General features: G+C 40.8%; 1 protein-coding gene across 8 annotated transcripts in view; it reads left to right on the top strand.

The window, feature by feature from the left end:
- Positions 1-23325, top strand: part of CDK14 (cyclin dependent kinase 14) — a 633696-nt gene that overhangs the window by 450985 nt on the left and 159386 nt on the right. For all 8 annotated transcript variants that reach the window (XR_009260494.1, XM_058725143.1, XM_058725146.1 and 5 more), the window contains one exon: positions 7003-7066. Coding sequence is in view for 7 of the 8 variants with exons in the window: in XM_058725143.1 (XP_058581126.1) it covers positions 7003-7066 (64 nt within the window). In the remaining variant the exon portion in view is untranslated. The remainder of the gene's footprint in view (positions 1-7002; positions 7067-23325) is intronic.

The raw sequence follows: 23325 nt of genomic DNA, 5'->3' as shown, positions 1-23325 counted from the left end.
CTGGTGCTCTGCTTCAGGTGCTTACAGGGTTGCAGTCACGATGTCACCTGGGCCTGCAATCTTATGGATTGGATTCACTGTGGCTAGGGAAGGATTCACTTCTAAGATCACATGGTTGTTGACAGCATTCAGTTTCTTGCGAGCTATTAGACTGAGGGCCTTGAGTTTTGTTGGCTATTGTCTGAAGCTACCTCCAGGTGTTTGTCTTACGGCTTTCCCAGCACGACTGCTTGCTCCCTCAAAGCCAACAAGGGAGAGAGTCTCCCAGCAAGATGAGGGCTGGCATCCTACATGTTGTAATCACAGAGGTGACATCTTCTCACTTTTGCCATATTCTGTTGGTTAAAAGCAAGTCATTGGTTCCGTCCACAGTCCAGGGGAGGAGTGTAAACACCAGCAGGCAGGGATTTGGGGGCTATCTTAAAGTCAGAATACTCCAATCTCCTTTCATTTCCACCAAGTGGTCTCATAGAATTTGTACTCAGCTAAAAACCATGAGTCCTTGGTTATACAAATTGTTGCCTGCTAAGTCTTTCCATCTCAAACAACTAATAGAACCTAGGTCCCAGACTTCATGTTTATTGCTATTAGGTGTTCCTGTGTTGGGCTTGTCCGGTTGTTCCTACCTGATTAAATATTTTTTAATCCTGGCTCAGCCTTCAGAATATTTCATATCCTTTTTTTTAAATTTTTTTTAATGTTTATTTATCTTTGAGACAGAGAGAGACAGAGCATGAACAGGGGAGGAGCAGAGAGAGAGGGAGACACAGAATCTGAAACAGGCTCCAGGCTCTGAGCTGTCAGCACAGAGCCCGACGCGGGGCTCGAACTCACGGACCGCGAGATCATGACCTGAGCCGAAGTTGGGCGCTTAACCGACCAAGCCACCCAGGCGCCCCAGAATATTTCATATCTTTCCTATTGTGTCATCTGAGAATGTAATACGTTTTTCTATGATGTTCTTTAAGTCACTGATGAAAATGGTGAAGAAGTTGGTACCTGGTCCCGCGTGTGTGTGTGCAAGTGTGTGTGCATGTGTGTCTATGTGTGTGAGTGTATGTGTGTGTTGGACTGGAAGAGAGAGGAGAATGAAAAAGTCCTTGTTCCTCATACCCATAACCTCTGGAGTCTGGGCCATGTTATCCTTTAACACCATCTGAGCCACGTTGCTCTTTCAGATCCTCCTGGGAGTGAGATAGTACAGCTCTGAAGAGCGTAGTCAAACTAATCTGATTTTGAATCCCAGCTCCACCCACTTGATAACTATTTTTCCTGATAGAGTGCACACAGGAAGGAGGAAAGTTAGGAAGTTCTTTTTTTCTGTGGGTCATCTTTGAACTTTATGCCATCTGTTCCAGAGTGCAGTGTGTAATAGCCAAGCTCAGTTCTGCTGAGTTTCTTCACAAGCTTCATTTAGGACTTCTCACTGAGGGATCATAAAAAATCTTCCAGAACTTGGGGCGCCTGGGTAGCTCAGTCACTTAAGCATCTGACTTAGGCTCAGGTCATGACCTCATGGTTCAAGGGTTCGAGCCCCAAGTTGGGCTCTGTGTTGACAGCTCAGAGCCTGGAACCTGCTTCTGATTCTGTTTCCCTCTCTCTCTGCCCCTCCATCTCTCTCTCTCTCTCTCTCTCTCAAATAAATAAACATTAGGAAAAAAATCTTCCAGAACCTAAAGTAGTACAGCTGTGAAGCACTTGTTATTTTAGAGATGTTGTATGTATGGACTTTCAGAGTTGAGGTTTAAAAGCCAAACCAAAGCCATTTGGTTGTTCTCCATTGCCTTAGATTCATTGCTAAGTCAACTTGAAATCGCCAGCACTGCCACAGAATGCCCAGCTCACACAACTGCAAACCCAGAAGTGGGAGTCCAGCACGTTCCACATTGCCGCATTAGCACATACTTGTGTGAACCATTTTTATCTTGATTGGCCAGAGTTGGTTGGCCAGATTTATCCTGATTGGCCAGAGTTCCTCTGTGCCAGAGTCTCTGTGAGAGACTCCTCTGACCCCTTGGCCCAGGAAAATTGTTAACAGTCCTTGTTCTGCATAAACCATGGGTGTTCTTCAGGAAAAAGCTATGGACCCATTTTTAGCAGCCCTGGGACCTATACAAAAGCAAAAACTGGGAAGTGTGGGAATTCGTGGAACTGTTAAAAATTTGGAAGGGTAAGTAAGTACTTCTGACAAGTACTAGTTCTTGAGCTCTTAGCTTTTGAACTTTAGAATCTGCTTTTCTTCTGTTACTTATAAAGTAGGTATTTCAGCAGAGAGACCCTCTTTTTTCTCAGGATCTTCCTCTGCTCATCATAGAGGCCGACGTGATGGGTGGGATCTATGCCGGACCCGTCAGTGTATAAGTAAGCCCAGAAGAGTTAAGTTTGGGGTCATTAAATCATAATTCATCAGGGTCGGACAGTATAAACCTCTCCTGAGAAGGTGAGATTGTCCCTTGTTTTTCTTAACAGATGTTAAAAGTCCAGGAAATCACAGAGACACCCTTCTGGAAACTGTGTATGCATGAATATAGGGAAGTAAGACCATTTTGTAGCTTATACTTTGGCATTTACTTTCTATTACCATAAATATGCTAAAGAGTTCCACATGTTTTTCTCGATTTTAATCCCTCTCCTGAGATCTGTATCTGTATTTCCAGCAGCTCTTTACACATCCCCTATCTTGATCTGCAGGCCTTTCTACCATTTAATAAGGTCAGAATTAAACTCATTTCCCTCACCCCCAAACCTGCTTTATCACCTACATTCTTGATTTTTAACTAATAGCTTCTTATTCCCTATAAAATGGCTCTTAAGTGGTAACAAGTACATTTTACATCATGACTCACAACGCACACATATACATATACGTGCACAGATATAACATGAATAAGTTTCATAAAACAACATGCATCTTTAACATGTACGTTGTTACCTTCTGATATTATCTGTTGTTTTCATCTTTATAAAAATGCTGATGGCAACACCATGAAATTTACAGCCCTCCCTCCCCCCCCCCCACCAGGGGTCATGTGACCTGCAGTCTGAAAAAACCTGAGACTGAGATAAAATGCAGGCCCCATTTATTCGGTATCTGGCCCTAGCCTCCCATTCCATAACCCAGCCAACAGTCCAGTGACACCAAACTTCACTCTGTAGCCCAGTCATGCCATTCACTCATTCGGTCAGCATTTACCGAGTGCATATTTGGTGCCAGGCACATAGGAGACACTAGGGATCTAAAGATGAATACTGCTCTCTCCACTCAGATGTCTACTGTGCAGTGCGGAGATAGACCAGTAATCTAACAATTGTAAGGCCGCGAGTAGGCCATATAAGGAGACTGAACAAAACCCTCAGAGATCACAAGGATCACAGCATGCAACGTGGACCAAAAATGCCAGAAAGTCTTTCATGAGCCCATGAGCTGAAGCTAGAAAAAGAAGTAGGAATTAACCTGGCCAGTGGTCGGCAGGGCATTCCAGAAGAGGAAGCCACTGTGAGAAGGCATGGAGGCACAAGCAGCATGAGAATTTGGAGAACTGAAAGTATTTTGACACAGCCTTTCCTTATAACCGGAGTCCTCTGCTGTCCCCATCCCCTGCCCCTATGCCCCTTCTCTGTACTTGGCCAACCAATACTCAATGTTCCCATGTCGCTTTTCTCCCTGGCCCCAGGGGGACTCAGGCACACCTCCACTCTGGACTGTCACCTCCCTCTCCCCAAACTTCTGAGAAAGCACTTGTGTTGAAGGCAGCCCATTGTTGCCCCAGTTCAGCTGCCTCACTGGAGGCAGACTCCAGGCAGAGCCCCAGTCTCATCCTTCTGTCTTCTGTGATGAACACAATAAATGTTAGCCTGTGAAGAGATGAACCAATGAAGGAACAGGGCAATGTACCAGCCACAGGCACAGATTTCAGGGGAAGCTGCTTAAATGACTATGTAGAAGACTTTTTAACATATGGCATGTCTGTCATTTGAAAACTGAAAGCCCCTCAGACCTTAGCAATCTGCCTATTTACAGATGTGGGACCACATCTGAAATGTTGATGGTGCTATTTTCTTCTGCACTGTATTTGCAAAAGATTACTTTTTACTTTTAGAGAATACCTCTTTTTCTAACTTAAAAGTGTCTTGGTGGGCACCTGGGTGGCAGAGTTGGTTAAGCGTCTGACTCTTGGTTTCAGCTCAGGTCATGTCTCGTGGTCATGAGATCAAGTCTTACATCAGGCTCTGCACTGACAGCCCAGAGCCTACTTGGGATTCTCTCTCTCCCCCTCCTCTGGTCGGTCTCTCTCTCTCTCTCTCTCTCTCTCTCTCTCTCTCTCTCAAACTGAACAAATAAACTTTAACAAAAAGTGTCTTAGTCAACTAATATAAATGAAAATCTGACATCAGAGACAACATACACCCACTTTCTTCCGAGCACACATAGCTTATCATCTCTAACCATACCTTTAAGCTAGACTGCCTTCCCAAAAAGGCTTTCACAGGAAGGAAGACTGATTTTTAACTCTTGTTTTCCTTTGTCCACTTTCTGTCCACATTGTATTTCTTGTGCAAATGGCCCAGGAGTTGTAGGCAGGAAGAAATTGAGGTGTGTAGTCTCATCAGTCAGCACTATAATAATAATTTTTTAAAAGTCTTACTGATTTTCTCTTTGCAGATGACTTTTATGAGACAGCCATAATATTTGATAATCACTTTGAAACAGAACTCTGGGTGTGGACGGGAATAGTGCCTATGAAGAAGTTTTGGTAACACAAACAGGTTTTGTAGAAACAGGTATAGTCAGGGTCATACCCCTATCTTTACTAAGAGTGAGAGAAAAAGGTTCAAGTTCTGGCTGGACTTTCTGTTGCTTTTAAAACCATTAGAGGGTCTGTGTCATATGTGATGGCTTGGTTGTGATCAAATCATGGTTTTGAGCTGAAAGGTCCTTCCTTTAGTTGCTAATGTCCTTCACAACTTTCTTGCGGATTTTAGTGGAAGCTCAAAGTGGAGCATCACTCAGATGAGCTGTGTGCACTGGTTGTCTCCCTGTCTTGAAATAATAGTTGGAATTAGTGGGGGAAAAAGGGGGAAGTACTGGGGCACCTGGTGACTCAGTTGGTTAAGCATCTCGCTCTTGATTTCAGCCCAAGTCACGATCTCATTGGTTCATGAGTTTGAGCCCTGTATCAGGCTCTGTGCTGACAGTGAGGAGACCTGCTTGGGGTTCTCTCCCTCTCCCTCTCTCTCTGCCCCTCCCATGCTCTCTCTCTTTCAAAATGAATAAATAAATTAAAATACTTAAACAAATTTTGTAATAAAAAATAAATTTTTTGAAAAGAAGAGGAAGTGCCTTTTGCAGACACTGTTACTGCAGTAGTTCGTGTCAGACATGGTGTCTTTGTCTCCTTTCCTATCTTACCACCACTCCCCCCCCCCGCCCCCAGCCCTCTTGACTGTCTCCCCACCGCCCACCCAGCCCATCCATAGTGTGGCTTTCTTTGTGTAGATGTGCCTATTGATGTTACTCTTGTTTAGTGCTTGCAAAAATTAACCAGTTACAGTTAAAAAGAATAATATTATCTCATTCCAGAACCCAGATTCAGTGTTTCTGTGGGGGAACGTAATAATGTATTTAATCCTGATTCACTAGAGTAGGAAGCGGTGAGTGAAACACTCACTGTATGTGTGCCACCCTTTGACATGACAGCCCTGTCCCCTACTAAATAAATACATAAATAATCAGAGCTCTGTATTTCCTTATTGCCTAGGAGTACATGCTAGTCCTCAGATAAAGTAGAATATCTTAATTTCCTTCCATGATCTCTGTCATTCCTCCTCTTTTGCTAGCTTCTGGCTTTATCTCTTGCCCTTTCTAACCTGTTACATTGTTCGTGTTGGTCCATCATAGTTTGAGTTAACATACAGCATGTGGCACTGACTCCCCTGAACATGGAGGGGGTCACTGTATTCTCCCCCATGGCCAGTGCCTCCCTGACCTGACCCTGTTTTCTGGGGGTACTTTGAGTAACATCTAGTACTTACATAGTGCTTACTCATGCCGGGTAGTGCTCTCGCCACAAACGAGGTAGGTGCTGCTGTCATCCCCAGTTTACAAAGGAGGAAATTGAAAGTTCAGTTCAGTGATGAACCTCTGTGAGGCTATTTCTTGCCCATGATCACATGACTAGTAAGTAGGGGAGCAAGGATTTGAACCCAAGAAATCTGTCTCCAGGGGTGAGCTCCTAACCCTCCAACTCCACTGTTCTCGATCTGTGATTTACCGTGATCATGGAGTGTAACAGCGACCGCTGGTCAACCTGAATGTTCACATGGAGCAAACCCAGTTTTATGTGAGCGGCGATTGCCCTTCAGCCAGATCAAACATCGTGGTGATAGAAAAATAGATGGAGAAAGAAGGTGAAAATGTGGATGAAGAGAGGAACATGTGTAGGGAGGGCCGTATTTGGGGATGAGGAAATCCTAAGCCACATAAACATGTTAACTGAAATGAGCAATATGGCCATTAGAGAATGAGTGTCCCAAGCTGTCTGTCCTGCTTCTTTGAAACATTGTGATGCTTAGACAGAGGATTTGGGGGAAGAAATGACAGAATTCTTACAACTGTTAAATGATCAGACATCTGATACTGGAGTGAAGGACAAAAGCTCATGCAGGAATCATGAGGCACATACACATACTCTGTTCAGCTCTGTGGAACTAATAAGTTATCATTTGAGTCCTTAGCCTACCCAGTAAGTTTGGAGCCGATGAAATGCAGCAGATTAAGCTTACTGTGTTCAGCTGCATTTGTTCAAATGCAGACATTCATCTTGGGTGGCTCTTTAGTTTTTAGTTTGGGGTTTGTTTGTACTGAAATAAAGTCCCTGGCACACGATCATGGAAAAAAACCCAGAGTTTCATCATATGTAGTGTACTGTTTTTCTACACTGGAGAGTTTTGAGTGCTTTGGAAATAATAAGTCTGTTTCCACAATTTCCTGCTCTCTACCAGGTTCTCGGAACGCCAAATGAGGACACGTGGCCTGGAGTTCATTCTTTACCACATTTTAAGCCAGGTATGTTTCACTAATTACAAATGACTAAGTGCTTCCTCTGTGCATAGTAGATAGATACGTGTTCCCCCTCAAGCGTATATATTATACCTTGAAAAATCCTGGTTACTTGCCATTGTGTATCCTGCCTATTAGTGGAGGGGCCCTTTTGTTTTTACAGTTTATTTGTCTGTAAAGATGGAATTAATGGCATTCCTCATGAGAGATTTTCACCGTATGTACCTCCTTTGAGTTGACTGGCTAATCTTAATGTAACTATTTTGTCATCAGACTAACATCCGTGTCTATAAAACAAAATTTAAATCAGGGTACTAAGATTGGTCTGTGTGATTCCTTATAAAAATACTAGGAAAAGAATTAAATTGTAAAAACGAAAACTTTACATTTTGATTTGTTCTTTAAAAACTACTGATATACAGTCAATTAGTTTGAGTTTTAACATATAAAATGTTTTGAATGTCTGTTTGACAGCATGCAGTCTTTTTTAGTGTAAAATATTTAAACCTCTGAACTGGAAAATCTGAGAAAAATGCCAAACCTTTAAAATAAATTGTCATTTTTTTCTTCACCAGTAGGTGGCAGTGAAGAAACTTTCAGTTCTAATGATTGCACTTTAGAGAAAGAATCTGAAACGTGGTAATTTAAAATTTTTATAGGACACATGAAAAGTTTGGAATTGGAAATTTAATGAAAATCAATGGTGTGAATTATTGTGAAATAATTCTCTTGGGTTTTTTTTCTCTTTGCTCTGTTACAAAACATAGATTATAAAGTGCAGACCCACAATAAAATTACTGAAAGGGATTTTGTAGAAGATCTAATAGTCCATTATTTTATGAGGAAAAGAACTATGAATAATTTCTGTTATGGGAGCCAAGTTTATTCTCTTGCTCCTCTTCCCCCTTTTTTTGGGAACCATCAGGAATAAATTATCAATCCCAAAGAATGACTGAGTTAGGAAACTATTTTTATTCTCAGTATTTTTCTTCTGAAAGTGTACAGTGTGCTGAGAATTCTTCTATCTTCTTGGGCTGCCCCGAGGACTCTTTGTACTCTTACTGAAAATTTTAAGTTAGCTTCTATGTTCTGAAAGACTATAGAAACTTAACAATTTAAGATGGATTTTTTTCCTTCTTTTTTTTAACCAAGCGAGAAGTACCCTTTAACTGCTCCAGCTGTTCCTAATGGAATCTGACAACACGGCTCTTTATAAATGTTCCAAATGTGGGCTGTGAAAGAAGGTTAGCTTCCCCATGTTGGTATCTAAAATCTCAAGTCCTAGGAAAATAGAGGAGAATACAAAAAGATTTTAAATAAATGAAGTTAGATGCAGAGAGGAGTAATTAAGACAGTCATTTTGGCCTGCCAAGTTTCTGCACTAGAAAAGATGGGGTGATATGTTTATTTTGGGGTGACTAGAATTAATCTTCATCAACAAGGTACAAAAGCATTTATTAAATGTGTTCTGGAAAGTACTATGATGTAGTGCAAGTTAGGCTAACAGATTGGGAACTTTATGAGATCAGGGACTGTGCATAGTTCGTATTTTAGTGTTCAATAAATATTTGTTGCCCTGAATTATACTCAATGTTTAAAACAGACACTGTTTATATGACTTTTCGAGTGTAGAACATAGATAAATTAAGATAGTGTGTGTTTAAGTTATTTAATATTATGTACAAGTGTCAAGACAGACCATACATAAAAGGTGACAGGGAACCAGAAGGACACATTTAGATGGTAAAAGGCATGGGTGCTGAAAACAAGAAAGATATTCCACACAAAGCTTGGGGCTTGTGGATAAGAGTAAACCTGGGGATGTCTGGGTGGCTTAGACCGACTCTTGATTTTGGCTCAGGTCATGAGCTCAGGGTTTGTGAGTTAGAGCCCCGGGTTGGGCTGTGTACTGTCAGGGCAGAGCCTGCTTGGGATTCTCTTCCCTCTCTCTCTGCCCCTCCCCTGTGTTCTCAGTCTCTCTCTCAATAAATAAACTCAATCAGACCATCAGGGGAGTCCTGGTCTCTGACTTCCTGGACCTCCTCCTCCAGGGGAAGAAGAAATGCATTCCTAGAGGAGAAAAATACCAGTGCTAGGGGCTACCTGCCCCCGCCCCCCACTCTGTAACTCCTTATACTACCCCCAAAGAGTGCCTTAGAAAATCAGAGGGAAAGCAAAAGAGCTTGAACCTTAAGGATATACTTTCAATAGATTTTTTTTTAGATCAGTATTAGCCTCATAGAAAAATTGAGCAGGATGTACAAAGGTTGCTCCTATATGCCTGCCCCACATACACACCCATTATCAACATCTCCCACTAGAGTGGTGCTTTTGTTACAGTTTGATAAATCTAAACTGACACATCATTATCATCATCCAAAGTTCATAGTATACATTGGGGTTCACTGTTGGTGTTGTGTGTTCTGTGGGTTTGGACCAATGTATAATGACATGTATGCACCATAATAGTATCCTATAGAGTAGTTTAACTGCCCTAAAGATCCTCTGTGCTTTGCCTGTCCTTCCTCCCTAACCTCCTAACCCCTAGCAACCACTTTTTTAATTTATTTTTATTTTTTTAAATTTTTTAATGCTTATTTATTATTGAGAGACAGAGAGGGGCAGAGCATGAGTATGGAAGAGGCAGAGAGATGGGGAGACACAGAATCTGAAGCAGGCTCCAGACTCTGAGCTCTCAGCGCAGAGCCCGATGCGGAGCTCAAACTCACAAACTGCAAGATCATGACCTGAGCTGAAATTGGACACTTAACCAACTGAGCCACCCAGGCGCCCCACCACTTTTTTTAAAATTGTCTCCATAGTTTTGCCTTTTCCAGAATGTCATAAAGTTGAAATCATACAGGGTGTTGCCTTTTCAGATTGGCTTCTTTCACTTAGTAATATGCACTGAAATTGTCTTCATGTTTCCTCACGGCTTGATTTCTTCTTAGTGCTAAATATCCCATTATCATGATATATTTCAGTTTACTTATCCATTCACCTACTGAAGGACACCTTAATTGTTTTAAGTTTTGGCAGTTATGAATAAAAATGCTATAAATACCTGTGTGCAGGTTTTTGTATGGACATAAGCTTCCAGCTCGTTTGGGCAGCTACCAAGGAGTGTGCTCACTAGATCATACATACTTGGCTTAATTTTTTAATAGCTAACAAATTTAAGCAACTCAAGATACCAAATAATATGAAAAAGAAGATGCAAAGCCTTCCCAACCCTGTCTGCCATCCTCCCACTTCCCCAGAACCACTGCCCCCACCACAGGCCCCCATTTTATTACTTTCCAATATTAAACACAATTTTGGGTCTTTCTTGTCTCATTAATGCATCCTGTAAGTCTTGTCCTATTATTGTATAGAGGAAGCCAGTGCATTGTTTTCCACTGTATGGATTGAACCAATTCCCTCCTTATCGACATTTGGGTTGTTTCCAGACTTTTGCTATTATAAATATCATATGTATACATACATATATATATATATATATATACACATGTTGCATGCCTGCAGGTATATCTTGAAGGATAAATTACCAGAAGTAGACTTAAATATCAATACATATACAAAATTGTAATTTTGAGCACTCTGTCAAATTGCTGTCCAAAGAAATGGTGCCAGTTGGCCAGCAATATATGAGATATATACATAATATAATATATTACCAGCAATATATGAGAATGCTGCTTCTCCATTTCAGAATTTTTAGAGTTTGCCAGTCTGTTAGGTGACAAACGGAATCTCAACACAACTTTTAATTTCATTCTCCTTTTTATATGAGGTTGAGCATCTTTTCATATGTTTGAAGATCACTTTAATTTCCTTTCCTGTGAATAGTTAATATCTTTTACCCAATTTACACTTGAGTTGTATGTTGTTTTCTTATCAATTTCTATGGGTTCTTTACATATTGAAGAAAGCAATTTTGAAAAGAATTCTTACTCTCATGTCTTACTTGACTTGCTTAACTGAATAAATTTTGCCTCATGAGAACAAAAGCTATGGTGGTTTAGAACAGTGCAGTCATTACATTTTTTAAAAGATCAGTTGCTATTAGAAATATATGTACAAATTTCTATATATGTACCTTTTAAGAAAACTGTTTTCAAATGAGTTATTTTATAGCTATGATCAAGGTCATGAATAAAAGCTACAAAGTTGCGTCTCTTGCTTTTAACATATTCTACTCTAAATACCTAAAAGGCCTTTTTTGTTATTGTTTTTTTAATTAACTTATCCTTATAGTTAACTTCTATAGAATAAGTCCAATTTCTTTATTTATTCAACAATGTTTATTGAGTACCATGTGTATGGCTAGGGAGTGGGGATATTGCAGTGAAAAAAAACCACACAAGATCCCTGACAGATAGGAGACACATGTAATACATAAAATATATAGTATACTATGTGGCAATGAGTACTCTGGAGGGAAATAGAGGAAGAAATGGGGGCACTTCACAATTTTAAATTTTAATGCAATCAAAGAAGACCTCACTGAAAAGATGACATTTTACTCCAGGACATGAGAGAGAGAGGGCCACGAAAATATTTGCAGGAAGAACTTTCCAGACAGAACAGCAAGTACAAAGAGGTCCTAAAGTGGGAAGAGGAGAGTATAAAATCAGGTCAGACACAGCAAGGACTGTGCTAATAGGATTCCATCACCATGTACTCTGAACCAGATAGAAAGTGCTGGAAGATTTTGAACAAGTCTGCACACGACCTGGATTGCAGTTTACTAAGATTACCCTGTCTCTTGTGTTGAGAATTGGGGCCCAGGCACAAGCAGGGAGACCAGCAAGGAGACTGTGGCAGGAGTCTAGGAGAGAGATAAAATGTGCCATGAATAAAACTACGTTACCTTCTCAACTTCTTGGTTTAGGAGAGAACTTAACATGGTTTTCCCTTGGAAAGTATGGCAAAACTAGAGAAACATTTTTAAGAACAATTGCCAAAATATTAAAAGAACAATTGGGTAACATCTGGGTCTTTTTCTTTAGTATTCAGCCTGTATACACAGGCTGCTGACCTCTTCTGCTCTTAACATTTCTGCTGACACCAAATTCCTCAACCTCATTTCTTAACCTCCTATGGGAATTTGCTTATTCCCATAGCAACCAGGCAGCCAGGACAGGCCACTGCTGCATAAAATAAATAAGTCAATATGTAACACACACGTGCACACACTTATACATACACGTTTGTGTTACATATAATAAGGAGTCTAACTGTGGGAGGTGCTGTTTTTCCATCATTTCCTTCTATTTAAATTTCTCTTCAAAGAAGTGGGAAGTGAGTCTGTTGCTTTGAACCTATTGCTTTCCTGTTTCTTTTCCCTCAAAGAAAAGTTCTGTGGTTCTGTGGTATATGGTCTAAAAGTAGGGGTCTCTCCCTCCCCTTTTTCCTTCCTCTCCCCGTCTCCCTCTCTTACATCAGAGTGTCTCCTTTTATCACCATGCTCAGACGCTTGCTGAGGGCCAGCCTCAGAGGCAAGAGGTTATTCTTAGCACTTCAGTAATTCTCTCGTATCTGATTATATTAGATTCATCAGAGGCCAAGCCCCATTCCCTAACACAAAGTAAAAGCCCACTGTAAAACTAAGACAATTTTCGCTTCGCTTGTTTCATAGTTACACGTTAATGGGACACTTGCACACAAGGCTCAGTGCCTTGGTTTCCCTCTGAGATAGTAAGAAGCTTCCCCACGTGAATCCCAGGATCACTTTCTCCTGCCTGCCTCGCCTACCGCTCCTTTGCTTTGACAGAGGCAACATGGTTTATATGTCTCCGGTGAAATGATCCCTGAAATTCTTTGTTATATAAGACAGAGTTAGCATTACGGTTTTAAAAAAACACATCGCATACATATTTGATGTGTTGTTTTATGCTTTGCAGGTTTGTGATAATCCTAAATCAGGGTAGAACATAGGTAGACATTGGAGGCTCTCCAGGCTGGTGGAATTGGGGTGGGTGACTGGAGTGCTGAGAAGACTTTGGAATTTCCTTCTGTTGAGGAAGACCCTCGGGGCTGGGAGCATAAGCACTGTTTTGGTTGTGCTGTAACTATTTAAGCAAATTGAACGTTAAAGCCTCCTTTGTAAGGTTAGGAACCTGAGGTCAGAGATGTGAAGGGGCTTCCAAAGTGGACGTAGACCCTAAGTCTTCCTGGGTTTCATTTCAGTGCTCTTTTTTTTCCCCAGCATATACCATGGAAGATCATGCTACTGGATCTGTACCCTAATTACTGTATCATGATTTCTCATTGACTTTTTCCCAATGAGAGTTGTATTGACAGTTAGTCTATAAAGAAAATAACAGAAAACTAGAGAGGATCTGATCTCTGGATTTAGTGAAATACATAGAACCACAAATACCTCTTTGTATAAAGAGGTTTGGCCTCAAAATAACATGGAGACTCCAATGTATGATACTTTTATTCATCTCTTAAGTGCTTCCAACAAAAGGGGCATTCAAACAGCATTCAGTTAGTGACAAATTATTATTCAGGAGTTTAAAAAAGGAAAGCACTGTAAAATTCAGAAAGAAAAATGTTGCTAGACCATAAGCAATTAAAAGAAATAAAATTTAGATTAAAATATATCTATGTTCCCAAATCAAGCTAGAGTACAGAGTATTTCTAAAGTGATATTATTCCTTTGAAAAAGTTATCTAATACAAGAAGCTGTTTGATTAAGGAAAATTTGATGAAGATAGAATGTTTTTCAATGAATGAAGTGAAATAAAAGAAAAATTTGCCATCAGAGGCAAATTGCAGAATGGTAGTATTTTAAACATTCTGTGCCCAAAACTAAGCCCACAGACATATTGACCTTGAAGGCAACATTTAAATATGGACTTAGTTACAGACAGAGAAAGACAAATACCATATGCTTTCACTTAAATGGGGTTGGTTGCCAGAGGGGAGGCGGGAAGAGTATGGGCCAACTGGGTGATGGGCACTAAGGAAGGCACTTGTGATGAGCACTGGTGTTGTATGTAAGTAATGAATCACTACATACACCTGCAAGTATTTGTTTCTACACCTGAAACGAATATTACCTTGTATGTTAACAAACTGGGATTTAAATAAAAACTTGAAAAAATAAAAAACAAATGAATAAATGAAAAGCAGAAACAGACCCATAAATACAGAGAGCAGACTGATGATTGCCAGAGGCAAGAGTGTGGGGGGAGCAAAATGGGTGAAGTGGAGTGGGAGATACAGGCTTCCAGCTATGGAATGAGTAAGTCATGGGAATAAAAAACACAGCACAGGGATTAATATAGCCAATTGTATTGTAAAAGTGTTGTATGGGGACAAAAGGCCACTACACTTGTGAGCACAACATAATGTATGCAGATGTTGAATTATGTTTATTCGCCTGAAACTAATGTAACATTGTGTTGTAAATTATACTTAACTTTTTAAAAAAAGAAATGAATAAAATTATGTGCAGAGCACGAGGATAATAGAAAAGAAATAAAAGAAATCTAAAAATATAGATAGATACTATGACTTATAATTGGGTGAAGAACTTCTCAAGTCCTGCCTATTCACAGGCCTGACTGGGGCCCAAAAGCTAAATCCAGACTTAATTCCAGAGGGAACATATAAATTCTTTCAGAAATAGGATGCCATGGTGACAACACCTTACATTTTATGTGGCATTTTATTATTTACACAGCATTTTAATGTATTACCTCAATTGGTATTTAGAATAACTCTGAGTTATTATAATGTTGTTGCCCTAAAACTTTTATCCCATTTTACAGACAAGAAACTGAAGCATAGAGAGATTGGGTGGCTTGCCCAAGGCTACATCTCCAGGATGTGGTGAAATCAAAACTCAACCCCACACGGGTTGCCAGTTCCCAGCCTGGTATTCTCACCCCTATCTTCAAATCGTTTTCCCGAACACAAGGGTATGAGGGAGAACTGTTAGGCTTTCCTCAGCCCTGCCTTACGTCACCTTGGGAAGATCTATACCTTCTTATAGATACGAGAACCATCCTCCACCTGCTAAGAGGGGCATCTTTTTAAACCCTTTAGCCCTGTGCTTCCAATCAATTGTCAACCCCAAAAAGCCCCCTGTGGATGTTTAGCTTCAGATATTCAGTCCTTAGTACATATTACGGGAATTACCCAGTTTCATGAATGCAGAGCTAAGGAAGTTTGGACCCTTAGCCTTGACTCACATTCTTGGCTTTCCCCTAGTCTTTAAGAAGGTGATGGAAAGGGGCGCCTGAGTGGTTCAGTCAGTTAAGCGACCGACTTCAGCTCAGGTCGTGATCTCACGGTTGGTGACTTTTGAGCCCCGCGTCAGGCTCTGTGCTGACAGCTCAGAGCCTGGAGCCTGTTTCGGATTTTGTGTCTCCCTCTCTCTCTGCCCCGCCCCTGCTCACGCTCTGTTTCTCTCTGTCTCTCAATAACAAATAAATGTTAAAAAGAAATTGAAAAAAAAAAAAAAGAAGGTTGAGAGAAAAGCAGAAACTGTTGTGTGGAATATTCAGTGCAGGAAGATTGAAAGGAGGACATCTTCATGCCAGGATGTTGCCCTTCAGAGACCACACCTTTAATCAGGGAACCCCTGTGGACATGCAGAGACATCTTCCTTGCTCTTGCAGAAGAATAATGTCTGCTCCATCCCACTCACAAAGTCCTATGGAAATTAAATGAGATAATGTATTTTTACATTCTCTTTTTCACTTTGTATTTTCTTTTATTCTACCTATCCTTAAGAAGATTTGAGCTAACTGTATAATTGATATAAAAGTACTTTTAAGCTGCTAAGGGCATGTAACTACAAAATAATATTTTGTACCATTTATATAGTGTCCTCTGCCTGGTATTTCTTTTCCCACTCGCTCTTTATGCTTTATCTCAAGAATCATTTTTGATGCCTTTTTTTTATATTGATTGATAGCAACTGTAATGACCATAGGTTACATCTGGGTGCACAAGAGTATAACTATGTGATGGTTATAAAAGTGGACTTTAAAAATTATTATGCAAATATCTGACTCTTATCTCAGATTTTATTGCTAAAAACTCCATGGGTCTGCTTAAGGATTAGGACATTTAGACTCTCTCCACCCACCATCAACCTGCATCTTCTCCAACTTTGTAGTTCCTCCTCCCACCAATAAATGCCACTCTGGTCACATAGTGAAAAAGCCAGTTAATGAGTAAATTTATGAATGAAGTGAACTTTATAAAACAGAGAAAGATTTAGAAAAGGTTAAACATGACAGGAAGGGAAGATTGCCTTTATTTTTTCGCACTCTCTGATTGTGGCAGTAATGATGGGACGTCACAGGTCGCTGCAAGTGGGGGAGAGCATGCCAACATTGAGAGGCCACATTCAATCAGCAGTAACGTGCTTCAGATACTGTCGTGGTTTGGACTCTTTTCAAGTCCGCCACTACGTGCCAGGTAGCACCGTAGGGCCTGAAGACACAGTTGTGAGCAAAGCAGATAAAACCTCTTTCCGTGTGGAGCTTATGTGCTAATGGAGAATCAGAGAGCAGGAAGCTTACAATTTGGTGTGGCTGGAGAAATGTGACCATGAAAAGCCACAGGTGATTCATAGGGGTGGGTTCTGGAAGGCCAAGGTGAGGAGTTAGGATTTTATTTGAAGTCTAAGAAGAAATCACTGAGCAGGGAAGGTTGTTGAGCAGAGAAGGAAGCTGATGTTCTATGTTTTCAAAAGGACCCACTGGCTACAAAACAGCACGGCCTATTGCACAGATGGAAAGGGGCCGCACCTAAAAAGCATGAAGTCCTCTTGACTGGGAATTTTTGTCTACAGCTCTGGGTTGAGAAGGATCTATAACGGAAAGCATGAGCTTGGGGGAAATTATTGTCACAGCAGTTAACAGTGATGCCATAGACATGGGGGATAGAGCTGACCAAGGATGTGTTTTGAAGTAAGCCATAGAAATGGCCCATGCTAGGGCACCTGGGTGGCGCAGTCGGTTAAGCGTCCGACTTCAGCCAGGTCACGATCTCGCGGTCCGTGAGTTCGAGCCCCGCGTCAGGCTCTGGGCTGATGGCTCGGAGCCTGGAGCCTGTTTCCCATTCTGTGTCTCCCTCTCTCTCTGCCCCTCCCCCGTTCATGCTCTGTCTCTCTCTGTCCCAAAAATAAATTAAAAACGTTGAAAAAAAAGAAATGGCCCATGCTATAAAATAAAAATAAGAAACAGCCCAAAATCTTGATAATCACTAAAAAACACAAAATAACGGTTCAGTTCCTCCCCAGGAGGCAGATCTGTGGGGGGAAATACCTTTATGAATTGTAAAAACCCATTTCAGTGCAAAGCAGGGACTATCTGTACTTATTTTCTCTGTATCTACTTGAAGAATTCCCCATGTATTTTCACTAGAGGGCATCAATAATGATAGAAATTAGCAGAGCGTCTAGAAAATGCCAAAGAAAATGTAATAAGATTACAATTTCAAGGAGAAATGAAGTTCTTCTGATTGCAGCCTTATCAAAACAAAACAAAACGAAATGGAATCCTAAGTAGACTGGTTTCATTACTCCCACTCTTGGAAGTTCATAAAATTCAGTTGGGGAATTATCCACACCTCATCTCACCAAAGTTGTCTGGAATGCCAGTCACCAAGTAAAGATTTCTCCATCTCTTTAATAATCCTACTGCCCACCCTCAAAGAACTAAAATCCTTGTATTCTGTCCAATGTGTGTCATTTGGTTAACATCATGTCTAAGAAGAGAACTAGAAATTTAGCCTACAAGTGAGATCAGAATCAAATGAAGATATGGATGATTTTCAAGGTACTGAAATAATTGTCATCTCCTTTAAAAAATAGAACACTTGAGTTGTTATGATATAATGCCATTCACATTACCGTAAACCAGCCATACGCTTGTCATTGCTTTGTTGTTTTATGTTACTGCTTTGTTGTTTTATTGCTTTGTTGCTTTGATGTTTTATATTTATCCTGTTCACCATAATGCCAGCAAATGTATAACTAGAAATCTATGCATTGCAAAAGGTCCTCCATGTACCCTGACCCTGAACTTTTAAACATGTTCCCAGAAACGTTAAAACTCAAGATCTTAGGAAGGGAGACAGATAATTGGAAGTTCAGATCTAAAACAAGACAAATTGATTCCTATGTGCAAGTGGGGTCTGACCACAGTACCTTGCGTAGTTAACTGTGTCTCCAGGTAAGGAGTGGGACCCCACAGGTCTAAGCCTTGCACAGTTAACCATCCTGAGCAGTAATTCTACACAACTGTGAGAGATTCATGACTAAGTGATTGAACCAAGGGTATGATGAAGGAAGGATTTTGTCTCCTCTGTCCCTGGGACTTTAGAAGTGCACAGAGAACAGTATGGTGCTCGTAACTTGAGAATTTGTGAAAAATTTTTAGCATTTGAGAATTCTTAGAAACACAGAATAATGACAGAACATCGAGGTGCTAGTTGATTGGTGATGCTATTTGCATTGCACAGTTTTTGACTGTTTGCCAAATGCTTTCATGTACATTCTCTCACGAGGTCATCAAAAGAGGGCCAAAGACAGGAAGATGCATGAAGCTGAAGCTCCGTGAGGAAAGCCCCACAAGGTAGCATGGGGCCAGAACCACACACAGCAGTCAATGCTGCCATGATAGGACTCAGAAAAAAAAAAACACTGCTAAGTCAGTGCCAAACATAGACAAGTTGTCTGTTAATTGCTCATACCTGTGTGGTGAGCTGGGTTTCAGCTGATTTTGTCCTGGTTTTTTGCAGGGTTCTCCTCCAAGATAGATGCAGGTTGGGTTCTGGTCTTTCCACACATCTCTCATCCTCCTTGGAATGGCAGCTATGAAATAGTGCTCTTCCTGTGACAAGACAGGGAGAGCACAATGCCACAGACACATTTCAAACCTCCACTGTGTCAATACCACTGACATCCATTGTTCACGCCAAATGTCATATCCATGGGGCAGAGACGCAAACCCCACACCTGAAGTAGGGGTGAAGAGAGGGACGAGAAGAAATATTTACTGAATAATGATCTAATCTCCCATACTAGCGTTTATGACTTCTAGGCTTATCAGCTACCCCTGACTAAAATAAGTGAATCAGCCTTGATTTGTTTAAAATGATGTTGATTTTAAAAACTTCTTCAGACCATTATCATATGGCTCCTGCAAGACAAATCCATGACTATGGAATAATAACTGTTCTCCTGGTATAGAGGTTAAAGGAAAGATCTTTATTTATTTATTTATGATGCAAGTAATATTTCACCCCCAAATATCCAAGTAAGGCATGATAGACTGACGACTAATAATTAGCTCAGTTGTAAGACCTGAGGAAATCTCCTTCACTTACACTTGTCCTTGAGACAGCGCTGTCAGAACATCTTTGTAGCTGACAGACAATGATAATGTTTGCAATGGAGGTTATTAAGAAAGAACATACATGTGTATGTATGCAGATGCTTTCACCTCTAGAGCCAGCTTTGTAAATCCAACTAATAATCTCTCGATTGTTAAAAAGGACAATCGCTATTCTCTCAGAATACTAATCCTTGCTCTCCACTAGTGCATTAAAAATCACAGAATTACATGTAAGGATTTAGAAAAGTATTGAAGTGTCTGTGATTTTTACTCATTTCTTTAACTGTCACCTCAAGAGGGGTACTTTAGGAAAACTTGAGCATTTACTCTCCCTAGAGTAATACTGCTTTCAATATGCAGTATGTCTGCCTTGGGTAGGGATAACTTCATGATGCAAGAGGGTCAGTTTTTCAAGCATATCAATAATAGTTGTGATAGTAGTAGTAATAGCTAGCAAGTATTGAATGTTTATTGTGCTTCAGACACTCTTATCAGCTCTTGAGATGCATTTCCTTATTGAACACTCACAGTAAATTTACAAAGTAGGTACTGTCACTACTCCCACCTGTGATAGAGAGAAACTGAGACACCAAAAGGTTGTTGTTGTTGTTGTTGTTATGTTGTTATGTTGTTAAGTGTTATGTCCAAGGTACTAGAACCTGGAAGACATTGTCTGGCATTTCCTATGAACACAAGACAGATATGCTCTCCTAGGCAAAAAGCTAATGCACTGACAGCATATGGAAAATGCAATGGGAGTGGGGAGAGTATTGTTTGTGTGCATGTTTTTTTTAAGACTTTTTTATAGCACTTTTAGGTTCACAGCAAAACTGAGCAGAAGGTAGAGAGATTTTCCATATATACCCTGTCTGCACAAAGTCACAGCTTCCCAGCTTCCCTGTTATCCACAATCCCCCCATGAGAGTAGTAAATCTGTTATAATCGATGAACCTACCTTGACACATCATTATAACCCAGAGTCCATCGTTTATGTTAAAGTTCACGCTTGGTGAACATTGTACATTCAAAGGGTTTGGACAAATGTATAATGGCATGTATTCACTGTTACAGTATCATATAGAATAATTTCACCCTGAAGAGTCCTCTGTGCATGGCCCACTCTTCCCTTCCTCTCCCCTAACCCTGGCAACCACTGATCTTTTTACAGTCTCTGTAGTTTTGCCTTTTCCAGAATGTCATATACTTGGAAGTGTGCATGTTTTGTATTGCTGGTTACAGAAGCTTTGATCTCTTTGTGCTGCTGCTGGCTTTGTGCATTGTTGAGGTCAAATGTCAAGTCTCTTCCAACAGAGACACAGAAAGGTGTTACGGTATAGTGGCTAAGAGCATGGACTCCACATCGAGACCGTCTGGGTTCAAATCCCAGCTCCGGGGGTGCCTGGGTGGCCCAGTCGGTTAAGTGTCTGACTCTTCAGCTCAGGTCATGATGTCATGATTTTGTGGGTTAGAGCCCCACATTGGGCTTCGTGCTGATGGTGTGGAGTCTGCTTGGGATTCTCTCTCTCCCTCTCTCTCTCTCTCTGCCCCTCCCCACTCATGCTCGCTCGCTCTCTCTCTCTCTCTCTCTCTCTCAGTAAATAAACTTAAAAAAATCCCAGCTCTACTATTTGTGAGCTGTGTAACATGGACATGGCGCCCGGTGTCTTGCTACCTCAGTTTCTCTATGTGTAAAATGGAGGTGACCATAGCCCCTCCCCCATAGTGTTGGCATGAAGACTAAAGTGAATTCCTATTTGCAAACTACTTAATATACAAAAAATGTTTGCTAAATATCAAATAGGAGGCTTGGGTGTCCCGGCTCTTCAGTAACGAACAGTAAGTAGACTGGGAGCAGAGTCCTGGTTCCTCTTCTGCCACTAGCCTGCATCATGGCCTCAGGCCACTCAACCTTTCCAACTTCAGTTTACTCATACATACAATGAAGCAGTTAGACTACCTGATTGCTCACACTGCCTGGGGGAGGTGCTGAGTGCCCTCTCTTTCTCCCTTAGGAGAGTTTAGATGGAGGTGTGAGTGGGGACCCATGGAGAGTAAGATGCAAAACCTTTCTTTTCCTTTCTTTTCTGGGAGCTGTAGAGATAGTTTCTTATTTATGAATAGTACACTGTAGACTTTCATATGATTAAACTTTAATGGTTAAACTTTACTTCTCTAGAGAAAAACAGTGTATGGAAAGGGAAGCGTTCCATGACTTTTAGGTTGGATAGTTTGAAGACCGTCAGGGAATACGCACTCACAAAGCCACATTTGTGTGTGTGTCAGAAAAGCCAAGACAGGAGCGCCTGGGTGGCTCAGTCGGTTAAGCATCCGACTTCAACTCAGATCACGATCTCGCGGTCCATGAATTCGAGCCCCGCGTCAGGCTCTGGGCTGATGGCTCGGAGCCTGGAGCCTGCTTCAGATTCTGTGTCTCCCTCTCTCTCTCTGCCCCTCCCCCGTTCATGCTCTGTCTCTCTCTGTCTCAAAAATAAATAAACGTTAAAAAAAAAAAAAGAAAAGCCAAGACATGAGAAGTAAAAATATTTAATGAATATAGTAGAACGTTTGTTTCCGAAAGTTGCTCAGAGATTACTTATTTTAAAACTCACCCTGTTAGGAATTAAAAGCTGATCTGCTGCATCCAGGGTGGGTCAGAGTGCTTCAGTCTCCTCTGTCTACTTCTGAGGGTGACTGCTCAGCATTTTGAGATAGCCCTCTGGGTGACAGAGACAGTGGAGTTCTGTTCAGCATTAATATGTCATGTCACAACCTCTGGTTGATAACACTGGAGCTGTATCAAATCTCAGTCATTATGTACTTTGGGGATATCACGTGTGTTAAAACTGAATTGCAGTTGTGCAAACATACACATTATTTCTAAACTGCCCATTTGGGTCACTCTGCTTTTTTGGAGTTGAAATATTTAAAATCCCCTTATTTTGCAACAAGTTTAGCCCTCTCTGTCTGGGGTAAACTTTCATCTTCTGTGCAGGAGTGCTGCTTTACTTCCGTTCTAAGAGCTGTAGATAGATAGTTTAAACCCGACTTTTCTATGTCCTGATAGGACTATCAACTGAAACGTTCAGCACTGGCTCAGTTTTCCTAATAAAAGAAAGTAAAGTGCATGAAAATTCTTGCAAATACTTGTAAATACAGTTTTCTTTTATTGATGATCCATTAGTATCAGTCCCATGTTTTACTGTGGGCTACTTATGATGACACGTTTTGTGCATTACTATATGTCCACAGTGCTAGAACAGGCCCTGGCAGACAGTAGGCACATGATAAATATTTGTAGAATAAATGAGAGAAAGAAAGAATACTCATGCCTCCTATCCTAAAGGACTTAAGAATATTATATGTTACATCAACAAGTAATAAGAGTGATTGAAATGTCACCAGAGTGGGGGCGCCTGGGTGGCTCAGTCGTTAAGCGTCCGACTTTAGCTCAAATCATGATCTCAAGGTTTGTGAGTTCGAGCCCCGTGACAGGATCTGTGCTGACAGCTCAGAGCCTGGAGCCTGCTTCGGATTCTGTGTCTCCCTCTCTCTCTCTGCCCCTTCTCTGCTCACACTCTCTCTCTCAAAAATAAATGAACGTAAAAAAAATTAAAAATGAAATGTCACCAGAGTGATTCATAACTGTGTTCATTGTTCACCTTCTAAAGAACCAGAGCCTTTTTGCCTCACCGAAATAATCCTAAAAAAGGCCTCAGGTTCACCACCTCTGCCAGGTAGTAGGATGGCCACAGTTCTTTGATGAAATTATTACTACTTTCTTACAAGCTCAGTAAGAAAGAGTAAATGTATCTGTTAAAATATAAAATAATCCTAAAAGATTTAAATTGTGAATGTTTGCATTTAGAGGAGTTAATTATCTAGTACATCCAACATTTC

Source organism: Neofelis nebulosa, chromosome 4, assembly GCF_028018385.1.
Source record: "Neofelis nebulosa isolate mNeoNeb1 chromosome 4, mNeoNeb1.pri, whole genome shotgun sequence".
Lineage (NCBI taxonomy): Eukaryota > Metazoa > Chordata > Mammalia > Carnivora > Felidae > Neofelis > Neofelis nebulosa.
This window is presented reverse-complemented; position numbering and strand designations above follow the sequence as displayed.